This window comes from Mugil cephalus, chromosome 8 (genome assembly GCF_022458985.1).
Source record: "Mugil cephalus isolate CIBA_MC_2020 chromosome 8, CIBA_Mcephalus_1.1, whole genome shotgun sequence".
Classification (NCBI taxonomy): Eukaryota; Metazoa; Chordata; class Actinopteri; order Mugiliformes; family Mugilidae; genus Mugil; species Mugil cephalus.
The window spans coordinates 20,060,551-20,074,124 of record NC_061777.1 but is presented as its reverse complement, the minus strand read 5'-3'; the positions used below and the strand labels follow the sequence as shown (position 1 = coordinate 20,074,124).

Sequence of the window (13,574 nt, the reverse complement as noted above, 5' to 3'; positions counted from 1 at the left end):
GGTAATGTAAAATAACCACAAATCTGTATACAGCTAATGCAGAGGCATAATAATTTAATTTTAAGAATTTATCAATTCTCTAATAAATTTAAAGGTTAGGTTTAAGGTATCTGAACATGACATCAAAATGATAATCTAAAACTTCTTTAGTATGCACACTGAAACAGGCTTGTGCAGACACAGTTCTGATAATAAATACAATTTATTTTGTTCTCACACTGTCAAGTCATTCTGGCAAATTTGACTGGTAGACTATAAGTTAAAATACAAAAGGCAGTTGGAGCAATTCTAACAAACTCCTGATTTAACACACATTTTCACAAAATATTGAATATGTAATTGAAACAACCTAGTGTCCTATCAGGCAAGAATTATGTACAAATTAATTAATAAATTATTTAATTAACCCAAACATCTATGAAGGCAAAATTACTTAAAATTTTAAAACAAAAACAGCAAAACTTGTGTGCACACATATATGCATGCGTTTAAAGCACCTCAGAACTGAGTACATCACTACCCATGAGAGGGCTGAAATCGTATTCAGATGTCAAAACATACTTATTGCACTCTACAGTGGTATAAGTCTGTATGATTGTAAGACTAGCATTCATGAGAGCAAACATTTTCTTTGAGGACGAAGCGTACTTTGATAACCTTTACACTCACCACTCTGCTATGATGAATAATGTACAAAAACAGGCACAGTGTTGCTAGTATTGCTACACATTGGCAATATTTGGTCATCTCATCCGAAACATTCTCCTTCTGTCGTCAGGCAAACATTTACACACAAAGATTTCAAACACAGGAAACAACTAAATAATATTTGTTTCAAGTATAACACATTTAAAATCACTTGTACATTATCAAACAATTCTATGTGCAAAACACTGAATCACTCTACTGTAAAGTCTGTAATAAAACAACAAAAACAAATACTGAGAACAATTTACCTGATTAGTATTCAAACAGTCCTAATTCAGTCTATCTTCAAGAATGTGTCCACGACAGGACATCTAGTCATTTCTGTGCATTTATGTCAAGATTACAGACTGGGTGGTGGGATAAGAGCGGATGCTCCAATGGTCATTTCCCGTAAGAGAGATCAAAGTGCTTATGTGTTGCAGGATCCATCTACATTGAGGATGGACGCAGTCATAGAGCTCACTGATAGTGTTATGTCTGCAGAGCTGAGAGGCGTTGCTCAATACACTTCTTACCTGAAGAGATTGACAAAAAAAAAGAAAAAAGAAAAACAATGACCACACGGGAAATACACACCGACATTTTTTAAATATTGTATGTAATTCTTTGACATACATTTATCCATGTTGTCGATGTCCTTTTGCTCCGAGAGGTTTCGGGCCAGACCTTCCATCAGCAGGAGGGCTTTGTGATAACGCTGGACGGACGCTGTGCCACAGTGGAACATCTCATCTAAAGCAGCAGACTGAACCTGAATTCAGCAAGAACAAACACATTTAAAGGGCTATGGTAAAAGATACCTACAGGAAAGAATCTGTTAGGCGAGTACGAGCATCCCCTGCAGTGAAATGAGCTCACCATGTGTACGGTGTGGTCAAAGATGATCTTCTCTGCTGTGAGTGCACTGAAGCGATCCATAAGCTTCTGTTTGTCAAGCAAGAAGGTCTGTAGCCGATTGTTGAGGGAGCGACAATATGTTACACAGTTCTTGTACAATTCATTTAGCTTCCTTATAACTGCAAAAAACACAATATGCACAGACATTGTATAGTTAGCAACATTGCTATACACCCAAAAGCATAACACTGTGTGGTTTTCAGAACAGATATTCACATATTTGAAAAAAACGTGTTCACAGTTTACATTATCAATGCGTATCGAGTGTGTGTAGCTCAGCTTTGTGCACACCAAGCTTTTAGTCAAGCTACACACGGTAAGAGTCTGGAGGCATGCAGCCAGATTTAAAAAAAACCTTGTTGAATGCAACAAACACATGAAATCTATAATTCAGTTTTTCAATCACAGAACCTAAAATCTGAGGAGTAACAACATTTAACAGACACCGTTCAAGTCTACAAAAGTTGCATGCTTGACATTCCCAACCAGACTTCCCTGGTCTCACCTTGCTTGACTGTAGCAGAGGGAAGGAGTTGACCTTGTTTAATGTTTGCTTTAGCAGCGTGTAAGGCTGATGACAGAAACTCTTCAGCCTTCATGTACAACACTAACTGCTCTGCAAAGCTGGATAAAAACACAAGAAACACAAGTCATTTCCAGAAGGATTTGTGGACAAAGGAAGCTATTGCAAGTCATGAGATGATGTCAGAACCAAAATGCCTCTCACCTCCACTCTTTACTCAAAAGGCTGATCTGATCCGTTACCAAGCTCTGCTCTAGAAAGGAAACATCAGGACAGCTGATAGCATCCAGGCCTGGATCCTTGGAAGAAGCAAGTTCCATGATGCAGTGGACGAAAGCCAAAGTAAAACGCAGGTCACTCAGAGCATCGGTATGAGTCTCCTGCGAAAAGAGAACAATGAAATGATGTGAATATTGTTTTTGTGGATTCTAAGCCTATAATATATAACAATAATAAATGTTCACATGCCAATATACTTTATTCTCACAAGTTCAGAAAAACCCGGAGGATTCGCCACACAGTATTGTCAGTATTTGACTCTACCTCCATGAGAGTATCTTCAGGGAGCTCCGGTGGGTGAAAAATCAGACTGCTGTGTGGAATAGCATCCATGGCTTCAGTCTCACTGTTTCTACGACTTCCTCTTTGGAGAAGGCGACTGTTAAGTAGCCAGGCAGAGTTAATGTAGCCGGGGGAACCTGCATTTAAGACAGAATGCAAATTCACCTTAACCCGAACAGCTGAAATTTAATAGGGAGAATCAAACCATGCACAAACGTACTTAATTAAGGTAATACACTGTCTGGCCATAAACAAACGTGCCACCTGGAAGTTTAACTAAGCAAATACAGTGGTGTGAGAAAGTGTTTGCCCTCTTCTGAATTTCTCATGTTTTTGCATGTTTGTCACACTGAAATGTTGGAGATCATCAAACAAATTTAAAGTGAAAGATAACACAAGCAAACACAAAATGTGACTTTTTTTATTAAGGTTTTTATTATTAAGGGGCGGCACAGTGGCTCGGTGGTTAGCACTGACGCCTCCCAGCGAGAAGGTCCAGGTTTGGGTCCAGCTCGGGCCTTTCTGGGTGGAGTTTGCATGTTCTCCTCGTGTCTGTGTGGGTTTTCTCCAGGTACCCACATGCTCATTAGGTTAATTGGTGATGTATATCACATATGTCCAAAGAATGAGGTCAGCTGACTACCTGAATATACTGAATGACCAGGTTATTCCATCAGTGGATTTTTCCTTCTCTGATGTTACGGGCATTTCCCAAAATGACAATACCAGGATTCATTTGTAAAAGAGTGGTTCTTTTGTGGTGACTTTTTTTTTGGCCAGGCATTGTATCTAATAACAGGGGGGGATGAGGGATAGTACCTGAGATGGTCCTGGGTACCACAGTATCTGGTGGAGTGTTTGCATTGGATGGAGACCCCATAGTGAAGATTGCAGGAGGTGGGCTTTCTGAGCATGGAAAAACCCTAAGACAACCAGTAGGTGGAGCTGTAGGAACAAAAAAGACAGACTTAAGTCATATGGGTATTTGATAAAAGCAGCCAAGCTAAAACGTAATCCAGTAAATGGCATCGTAGTACGAGCATCAAAAAATAACAACTGCATGTGGCAAAAAGAGATCACATCACCAAGGATTTAATTGCATGACTTTGTGCTACTGTTTTTTTTTTAACTGGCCCATACCTCCACTCACTATATCTGTAAACTAGATCTGAGGATGAAATACTGTGTTTCTTTTTTCAATATACAATAAACAACATCTACGTTGTGGACACAGATGAGCAGCTCAGTAGAAATCAGTTGACCACTCCTAATTGTAGTAATTTGTACTCGTACCTGCAATGTCCATGCTCCTCTCACAGTTGAGGCTCTCATCACTTCCCTCCTCCAACAGATGAGCCGCCTTCAGTAGCATATCAGACAGCCTGCCTGAGCTGCACGATCTGCACATTCAACATACCCACAGACACCACTGAGACCACTTAACAATTCATCAGACGATGCACCTGTTTGACTGCGTAATATCTCCAGGCACCAGATGCTAAATCTTCATATGAACAGATTCACTTTTCATTCCAGTGGCTTCTACTAACTAATATTTACGATATTATATTTGTATTTTAATGCTCTGACCTTTTAAAAGGGCCCTTCTTATTGGCTGATTTGGACTGAGAGGCAGGAGACGGGTCGAGGCTTTGCAGGTTTGGGACCGTCTTGTTTCGGGCTAGCAGTCTGGGCTGAACCTGCTGCTGAAAACCAAATAAAAAAAAAATATGAAACCACTTCCACTGTGTGAAGTGTCTGTCAATACTGTGTCATAAGGCGCTGCGTTTATAAAATGTTTGAAGAATAAGACACATTAGTCATGTTTCCTGTTTCTGTTATGACAACTAAAACAAAACTGCACCAGTTAAAATTTTCTGCCCAGTTCTGTGTGAAACAATGTGAAATATCACCGGTAGACTGACACAATAGAGTAGTTTAGTGTAGTGGATGTCCAGTTTCTTTAATATACTGCATTTGTATACAGAAGCTGACCTTGGTTCTGTATGTGGCCTGCATGCCAGGAGAGCCAGTGAGTAGTCCAGTTCTTGTGCTGAGTGGGAGAGTCTGCTCTGAGGCCTTCGGGGTCATTCCCACTGAAGTAGAACATTTTACAGAGATTCAAATATTATCAAAAATGGTCACATAATGTTTATTAAGTCGTCAAAAGTTGAAACAGCAGAAGAAACCAAATAACATCACAAAACCATGCTTGGAATCCACTACACATGGCATATTTATGCTGCACGTCAGTACCAGCAACAGATGCTGCTCATTGCATGCGCAGCCACGTCTCATTTAATGGTCACCTGTGTCTGAATGACACAAAACCGTCATTGGGTCGATGAAAGCAGAAAGATTACAGATTATTTCACGTCTGCGCTGATTCTCAGTCATCAGTCTAATACTACTCTAATACTGCTGCGATATTCACATAAATCACGTGGTTCACCACCATTCACACCGTGACTCACTGAAGTCTCCGGTGGTTAACGAGCTTTTTGTCATGTGGATTCCAGGTGATTAACGTGTCAACAGATGGCCATAAAAAAAAAATCTGGAGCGTGAGAGGTATTATGTCTAGGTGCCTTCTACTCAAGTGCTTTGGATCATGTCTGGAGAGGATCAAACAGTCCTTGGATAAGTAATGCCAATTAAGGTGACTACCTAGTGGGCAGGGCTGTTGTGGTCCACTTCCTCCAGTTGCCAGCTTTGGGGAATTGACAGTAAAGCCTTGATGCAGAGCTCTACACCCTCCAGACGGTGAGGGGCTTTCACTGCTGCCAGCACAACATAATGTGACCCTGAGTGACATGAGACAAAGTTAGATCAAAGGAGGAAGAGACTTGACGATAGACAGACACTGAAGTGGGTTAAGTGCAGAGATATGATTGCTGTACATGCCTTGTGGAGCCATGCAAGCCAGCGGGCTGCAAATTCTGCTCCATTCTCTGGTAGTTTTGGATCTGAGTTGGGACAGGAATGGGCACGGAGTGGCTGCACGTACGACCGACTAATTCAGCAGGTTTGCTGCACGGTTAAAAGAGGAGGCCAAGGAGAGGACTGTTAGGTGAGATTTTGTTGATTTCACAACTTAAATGCTGGTAGAATATGAACAACTAGTAAAATTACATGATCTAAAAGCACACACTCTCTTACTGTGCACAAAATAAAACAAAAGAAAGATGTGTGGTTATGCAAAACTGTAAAGCTGCCTTCCTGTCTCTTACCAAACAGGCTTGGAGGGTGAGCGTAGCAGGGGAGAAGGTGGGGGTGTCGTTCCCGGAGCTCCAGGTCCTCTCTCGGCCAGCAGTGAACATCTAAAGAAACATATTTGTTAGTTAGTCCTGCACAACAACTAATATAACATTTTACTGAATAAATTCTGGACCAAGTTGCATTCTTTCCACCATGACATTTAAGAAATGGAACCTAAACTTGTGTCACTGACGTCATGTAGTGAAATCTCATATTAGTTCAAATACAGAAATTCTATTCATGACATTTGTGGCAAGGTATTAATAACCGACAACATACTGTGCAACCCAGGGAAGGACGACTCACCCACTGTATATCAGGCAACTATCGATGGGAGACCCATCCACCTCACATGTGTATTCACCTAGAAAGCAGCAAAAAGTAAACTGATTATTTGTGTAGACATGACGAAAAACCTTAAACAATAACACATCCACATGTCTGTTAAGTGAAGCTCAGAGGTCTTACTGGGAAACTGAGCAGGCACCATGACATAATCTTCTGTGTAAGATGGTGCGTTTCTGCTGTCTTGATTGGCTATTTCTTTCAGCAGGAAGCCAGGGGCGCCCTGTGTAGGCGAGCACAGCACCTTAGGATGAAGCCGGTGCAACTCTCCATCGGAATGCTAAGTGCATGTAAAGACACATCAATACTTATGAGCATTTATTTTACGCGTGTTTTGCAGGATGATTTCGGACGAGGAGAGAACACCGTACGTACTTGAGACGAGGCCAGCTGGGATGTGGAGGAGCTGCTAGAAGAGCTGCCTGAGCCAGAGCTGGGGTAGGAGTGCAGGGGAGCTGGCGAGGCTGTTCATGAAACATACATGCGGTTGAGTTAGGACCTCAACTACAGCAGGTCATTTGATACTAAGCTCTGCTGACACACACAAGGAACGGTACATACACTTCTTTGTGGATGAGCTCGTCTCCAAGAAAGGATGGTGGAAGAACTCATCTGCAATTTTAAAGATACACATTAAAGAAAATGTTTTAATGTTTTGGCATTTTGGGTATTAAGAGGCAGAGGCTTACCAAAGCTAATTCGTTGTTTGTGGTTTCTCTGCAGCAGCCCCAGCAGCAGGTGTCTTAGGTTACTTGAAGTCTCCTTTGGGATGCTGGGAAAATCCAAAGGCTTCATGTTTAGATTCATTTGATAAGTTAGAACACAACTAAAAACATAAAGTAAGGCTAAGACTGATAGAAATTTAATTAATGGCTCATTAGAAGAGTTTGCGATAGAATCCAGGTAGAGGAGAAAAACAGCAACAATCTCTTTATACAGTATACTGTGTGTTGTATGTGAATCTGCAGTACATGCTGAGAGAGGCTGCTTGTCACTGTTGTTTCATAAGAACACAAAGAGCTGTAACATTTCTGTTTTTTTTTTTTTTTTTTTTTTAATGTGCTTCAGCACCAAATGTCCGGCCATCGCGACTGACTCAGTCAGTGAGACTGCGTGTGTGTGTTTTCGTCTGTGTCGAGCTATTTGGGTCATGTGGAAAGTGATAGCCCAACAGGCCACTAGCGGCAACCGCAAATCGGGTTATATATAGAATGAGAAAAAAAAAAACAACAAACTATGCCACCTCACACACAAGCAGGGCCTATCTTATCATCCGGCTTTATCACTGCAAAAGATAAGCATGGCGGTGAGTTATACACAGGCTGGAAAAGTACGCCATGAAAACAGTGGGCAAACAATCCATAAATCCCTTTGAACACTTTCCAGGTCCAAGCTCTGAACTTCAGAGATTTGGTTTTCAAAATGATTATAAATAGCAAAGAGAACAGACTGTTAAGGCGTCTGTATCCACTGATAACAAGGCAGTGGCAAAGCCTTATGCAGAATTCCACTATAGACGGAACGTTTTCAAATATCAATTGTGTGTGACGGAGACTATTCTAGAAGATGGGTTCTGTCAGGTGTCTGGATCAGTTTCTTCGACATTGAGGCTATTTTTAGTGGAGGTATGAGATTTACTTACTTGAGATTGCGCGTTTGTGTCTGTGCATGTGTCTGCGAGTGTGTGCGCGAATGTTCAAGCTCTCGTCAAATAGACATAGTCATGTGCAAACTCGCAAGAGGTTAATGTCAGTTGTTCGTCAGCAAATCAAGTGCAGAGATGACAGAGGCCTGTTTACACCCCTCCCACCGTGTTGTGTTTGTACAGTATATATAGTGTGTGTGTGTGTGTGTTTCTGGGGTTCATCCAGAGGACCACTAACCTTGGTAAAAGGGTCCTGTTGCTTTCATAGAAAAGACGAAGCTCCTGTGGTGTGCTGGCCTGCACACACACACACACACACACACACAAATAAATGCACCTGGTTACTTTAAACAAGCGGTTCAATAAAGTTTTCTTTGCATACAACGTCACAAAAAGTCCACAAAATCCAAACATAAACAACATGTGGATAGGTAATGATCACACCAAGGCAACAGCAGAATTCCCGTCAGCTAAATAAACACCTCCGCCACCAGCTAACCTTAAACTAACCCTCGAGCTTATCTCACTTGGACCGGCTGACCTGCCGTGTCAGAAATAAACGGCCCTCTCATTCTCAGAGAAAATGCATTCAAGGAAACTCAACATAAATAACCTCAACAGGTACAAAGGGTCAAACAACAGAATGATTGGTATCCTTCAACTGCATATGAGTTTAAATGGGACAATAATAATAGAAAAATATGGTGAAATATCGACACGTTTCTGTGTGTGAACGACGGCCGAGGCAGCCTGCGAATATCAGTTCACCACTTTTATTTGCGCAGTCACATGAACAGTAGAAAGTAATAGCTAGGATTGTGAAACAGCGTATATTAAGGGTTCAGAGAAACGGCCCACAGCAATTTCCACATACCCCCCTCCATCTGTAAACAAGGCTAATTTCTGACAAGTGTTCAAGCGATTGCAGCATTTTCCAACAACAACACTGGAGCTCAGGAAGAGCATTACTCAGAAGACAGGTGTTTCTTAATGGTTCTGGATCACGTTGCTGCTCTGTGTTATGAAAGGGAGGGCTCATGTTCAGCCGTGATGGTTGTTAGTTTGCCTTTTCTAGAATCCAACGCGAAAACAATTTCACAGATGTTTGCGATTACGCAAGAGACATTAGCAAGTGTCTGTAAACCAACTGTTCAATTCATTCAGCAAAAACATATAAAAAGACGTCGGTGTCAGGTTTTTTTTTTGTGTTCGGATGTTTGTGTGCTTTTTTTAATGTGCCACTCACATGAAATGGCGCTTTTCCAGTCAGACACTGGTAAACAATGGTACCTATGCTCCACAGATCAGCCTTGGCATCGTAGTTTTGGGACATGATGACCTCAGGAGCCTTTGTCGAGACAAACACAGATTAGCTCAGAAACGCGGTGACATTACACCTTGTTGGCACGGGAAAGCAGAGTAAGAGACCTTAATACTTGCCATGTACATGGGAGAACCACACAGAGTCGCTGCCATAGTGTTTGTCTGGAGATGACGTGCAAATCCAAAGTCAGCTGGAGAGGAATAAGGGGAGGGACATGTTTGACATATACTACCAGAAACACTGAGAAATGTATTCACTTCAGCGTCCTTCTTAAAGATGCACATTTTGAAATATTGTAACAAAAATTATGATTGTGACATTATCAAGGCCGTTACCTAACTTAATGCTGGTATTGACAGAACTGGATCTGCGCCCCTCTGCGTGGCAGAGCAAAATGTTCTGGGGTTTGAGGTCCCTGTGGAGGATGCCTTTGCTCTGAAGGACCTTCATGGCCTGAGCTATCTGCTGCAGGAACACACGGATGGTGTCCTCACTTAATGTCCCTTTGCCTGTCAATTAGAGGAATGAAAGACATTGGAGAACACAAGAAGAAGGCAGCATCACGTGTAGAAGGTTTACCATGCTGCATGGTATGTAAACACAGGGGCAGCCAAGAACCATGGATTAAAAAAAACAGACTGACCACACTGATGGCTCACTGAGAAATTTAGAAAATGATGCAAAATGAGAGAACCCAATACGGAAATGGGTCTACGGCAGATATTTGGACGGATTTCAAATGGTAACAACAATAGTTGCAGAATCTGTTCGTGTTCTCTCACTTGACGCCAGTGTGACGTAAGCCGAACATGCAGAAACTTAACCGCATCAGCATCACAGCTGTCACACTTTACAGACAAACATTTTGTTTATGAGGCTTCATTTGGAAATTAAAGTCTAGGCCGTCTCCCCCCGCCACCCCACCCAGTCCGTCCAGTATTTCAAGCTGCTGTGTTTTTCCACCGGAGGATAGGGGATAAGTGAGTGGCAGATGGGTGAGGTCATGTGGGTGCTCCGTGAACCTTGCCAAATGTGACTGAGTGTTGCGCTGCAAATAGCTATATGCACCTCCTTGGCAGAGACGCAGCACGGGAAACTCTAGCCTGAGAAACGCTCTCAACCCCAGTTGAGCGTCAGCTGCGTCATATTTTTTGGATGCAACCCTGGTGCCATCACAAGCTGCAAAGGATCTAATCTTGGCATCTTATTTTTTTTTTTATTAGTTTCTACATAATCTGAAGGTATAAAACACTGCAAAGAAACTTGATCGCGGTGTATTGGTTTCATTGTAACTGGGTTAAGTACATTGGATTATAAGTGATAATTCACCCGCTGTGGGAAATTTAAACCTCATTTCTGTGGTTGAACTGCCCTGACGAAATCCTATTATTCATTCAAAACGCTGAGGAAGCTTAGCCGACCCTCTTGAAAGCCACACTAACATACCAGCACAGGAGTAAGCTGCTTCGAACATGTTTACAAGCAACAAACTGAGGCAGACAGAGACCCTCTCTTGCAACAGTGGCATGCACCAGTTGCTTTGACACCTTTACCAAGGATCACACTTACAGTGAAGGTACTCTGCGAGGTCACCTCCATTGCAGTACTGAAAAGGCAAGGGAGACGAGTCTTAACAGAAGCTTTGACAATGCGGTCTTATTGATGGATGTGATTTACATTTCACATGGAAAGACAACAGCCATTACCACTTCTAACACGGCTCACCTCCATGACGAGGTACACACATCCTCCCAATTCCTGTTGATAGAAACACATAAAATACAAATGGTCAGCATGATGCTGTCTACAATGATCGAATGTTCAACAACTGATTTTTATGGAAAAGTAACTAAACGAATGAAGATTGCAATATTTAAAAAACATTCAGTCCATATAGAGAGTTGGGGAATTACAGCAACAGTCTATCAACTCCTTTGCAGCTGTTCCCCAGGGTTACACAAGTGTCATAGCTCATTTCTTAGACTGAGATGACTGGTTTTTGGCTTGTAATCAGCGGCTTCTAGAAATTCCGGGCAACAGCCAACGTACGGTCCTGAAACTGTATATAGTCAAACCCTCCTGTCCTTCGCTGGGTCTATTAAGTCATCCAGGAAGCTTCTCCAAGTAAGGGCCCCACTTCATTTCCATCGAAAAAGTTAAAGTCAAATAAAGTGTTAGGTAGGTAGTACTACTACGTGATATGAGGCAGAGGGAACGGGCGAAAAGTTCAGAGTATCAGTCCCACCTGACTTGAACGGAAAGCGATGAAGCAAGCTTTCTTTTGTTTGTCTTTAATATCACCACCTCAAAGTCAACGCGCTCTGTGTATTAAAGTGATACTTGAGGAGTGTGATAAAAAACACATCACGGCCATTACGCAATAAGCAATAAGTGCCTCTCTAACAGATAACAGAGGTTGTAGAAATGCTAATGTAAAACTGAAGTTCACTGGCCTTGGATGCTGGCACGTGTCGATGCTCAGACTCTGTGTTGTATAAGCCATTGTTAAACTGACTACACCCTGCCATCTGTCAGAAACACACAGCGATCACTCCACTCCACCTTCTTCTGGCTGTCTAGCAGCTGTCAGTTAGGTGAGAAGAGGAAAGCACACACACAATAAACTCCCGTCCAACCATATGGCGGATTTCCTGTCCTACGTGTGACCCATTAAATGACACATATATATAGACTGCGGCATTAACTCCCTACAGGAAAAGCAAGCTTTAGCATAAGATAAGTAATTTACCTAATTTTTCATTCTTTTAGTGATTTATTTAAAGGACATCGACGCCTGCCAGCGGTTCATCGGCCACATGGAAAAACTACAACATCCAACAGCCAAACCGGTACCACGTGGGCAAATGACGTTCAGCGTTTCGGCAACATGTCAGCATTTGCATCACTTGGCAACATGTCTGGTTTTCACTGTGGTTGCTAAGGAAAGATCTGTGGTGATTTGTGTCAGAGGACCTGGAGGAGAAACCATCCTTACCTGATAGTCAAGGAGTCGGACAATGTTGTCATGTTTGAGTTCCTAGAGGAGATGGCAAAAATATATTTGTTAAAAGTTCCCAGAGGGACGGACAAAGGGCAATGGTGAAAAATATGCATAGACCTATATGTTACCTTTAATATTTTGATTTCTTTGCCAAGCAGAGCTTGTGATTTGGAAAGGTTTTTCTTGTTAATACACTTCACAGCAACTTCCCAGTCACGTTTCTTAAGGAGTTAAAGCAGAGATAAATAAATGGCATGAGTACACCAGAAATACACATGTCAACAGAGACCAGATAATGTGTCAGATATGACATTTACCTCTTTATGTCTGCCTTTGAACACAACTGCAAAGGCACCGTGACCAATAAGGTCTCTCCTGCTGAACTCAAACTTCCCAATAGACTCCATGGATATTAAAAAAAAAAAAAAAAAAAAAAAAAAAAAAAGCGTTACAGTGTGCGAGCAGGTTCAAGAAGCAGCACTTTCATCGAACCGGTAAATCCCATATCCTTGATAAAAAAAATGGCGTCTTCAGGCGCTTTAAAGCTTTAAAGCACTGCAAAATATCAGTGACAACATCACAAAGTTGCCGTCAACACAAAAAGTTAAAACCGCGTGCGTAGTTGTAACAGTAAACAAAATATCAGCGATCCGCTGCGCGTCTTTAACGATTCAACTGAGTTCCTGTCGCTTTTCTCGGACCGAATGACGTTCAAAAGTCACTACAGAGCTCCCAAAAGCTGTTTGTATTTACACACTGAGCTCAGATATTATTATTTCCTCACCTTTCTACCCATCCGCAGGAGTCAATCAAGTGTCGTAGCGAGCATGCGCAAACACACCGGCAGCTGTTGGATGGTGGCGCCTTCAAAGACAGCTCGTAAAGTCGGGATTCAGTGTCTTCATTTGGCTATGATTTATTTTTAACTGCTATACTAATAAAGTCCAGTTTACCAAATTTAAGGTGGGCCTTGTTTTTCTTCTTAAAGAAATACTAAACAATCAATAAAAAAAAAAACAACAATAAATATTGTTCCATTACAATACAATTTAATTTATGTTCAATTAGTGAAATGGATTCTGCCTCAAGATGATCTGTGGCAAATGATTTTCTGCTGTGTCAAAAAGTAAAGTCAAAAGTAATTTTACACTCATTCTGTGTAGGTCATTCTCTTTCTGCACTCTGCTCTGTACTAACCCAATCCAGTTCTGGCATTTCTAGCTACATCCCTAAACAACACTTAAACTGTAGTATCACAGACTGAATTTACACCCTTGTCATAAACATAATAACACACAGTATTTTCTCTCCA

At 41.7% G+C, this 13,574-nt stretch overlaps 1 protein-coding gene across 2 annotated transcripts; it reads right to left on the bottom strand.

The window, feature by feature from the left end:
• Nucleotides 1-183: 183 nt before the first annotated feature.
• Nucleotides 184-13,096, bottom strand: ulk1a (unc-51 like autophagy activating kinase 1a). 2 transcript variants are annotated; one of them, XM_047590865.1, is made up of 27 exons: nucleotides 12,580-13,096; nucleotides 12,391-12,483; nucleotides 12,257-12,298; nucleotides 10,987-11,019; nucleotides 10,831-10,867; nucleotides 9,597-9,770; nucleotides 9,378-9,451; nucleotides 9,184-9,285; nucleotides 8,176-8,234; nucleotides 6,982-7,064; nucleotides 6,854-6,904; nucleotides 6,668-6,756; nucleotides 6,416-6,572; nucleotides 6,254-6,311; nucleotides 5,920-6,009; nucleotides 5,594-5,719; nucleotides 5,357-5,493; nucleotides 4,685-4,785; nucleotides 4,280-4,395; nucleotides 3,983-4,089; nucleotides 3,509-3,634; nucleotides 2,672-2,826; nucleotides 2,333-2,508; nucleotides 2,111-2,229; nucleotides 1,567-1,724; nucleotides 1,324-1,459; nucleotides 184-1,223 (listed from the first exon to the last, which is right to left on the bottom strand). In XM_047590865.1, exons 1-27 carry the CDS (start codon nucleotides 12,667-12,669, stop codon nucleotides 1,180-1,182), a joined length of 2,733 nt encoding a protein of 910 aa, XP_047446821.1. In that variant the 5' UTR covers nucleotides 12,670-13,096; the 3' UTR covers nucleotides 184-1,179. The 2 variants fall into 2 exon arrangements, with proteins under 2 accessions (XP_047446821.1, XP_047446822.1); XM_047590866.1 differs by having other exon boundaries at nucleotides 4,280-4,392.
• Nucleotides 13,097-13,574: the final 478 nt, after the last annotated feature.

What these genes read in the sequence shown, in the direction of transcription:
- ulk1a (XM_047590865.1), bottom strand. Translation starts at nt 12,669, where the DNA reads ATGGAGTCTATTGGGAAGTTTGAGTTCAGCAGGAGAGACCTTATTGGT. An exon ending in GGTGCCTGCTCAGTTTCCCA is followed by an intron (nt 6,312 to 6,415) that starts GTAAGACCTCTG and finishes GCTGCTTTCTAG; the next exon opens with GTGAATACACATGTGAGGTG. An exon ending in GGTACCCAGGACCATCTCAG is followed by an intron (nt 2,827 to 3,508) that starts GTACTATCCCTC and finishes TCTTAAATGCAG; the next exon opens with GTTCCCCCGGCTACATTAAC.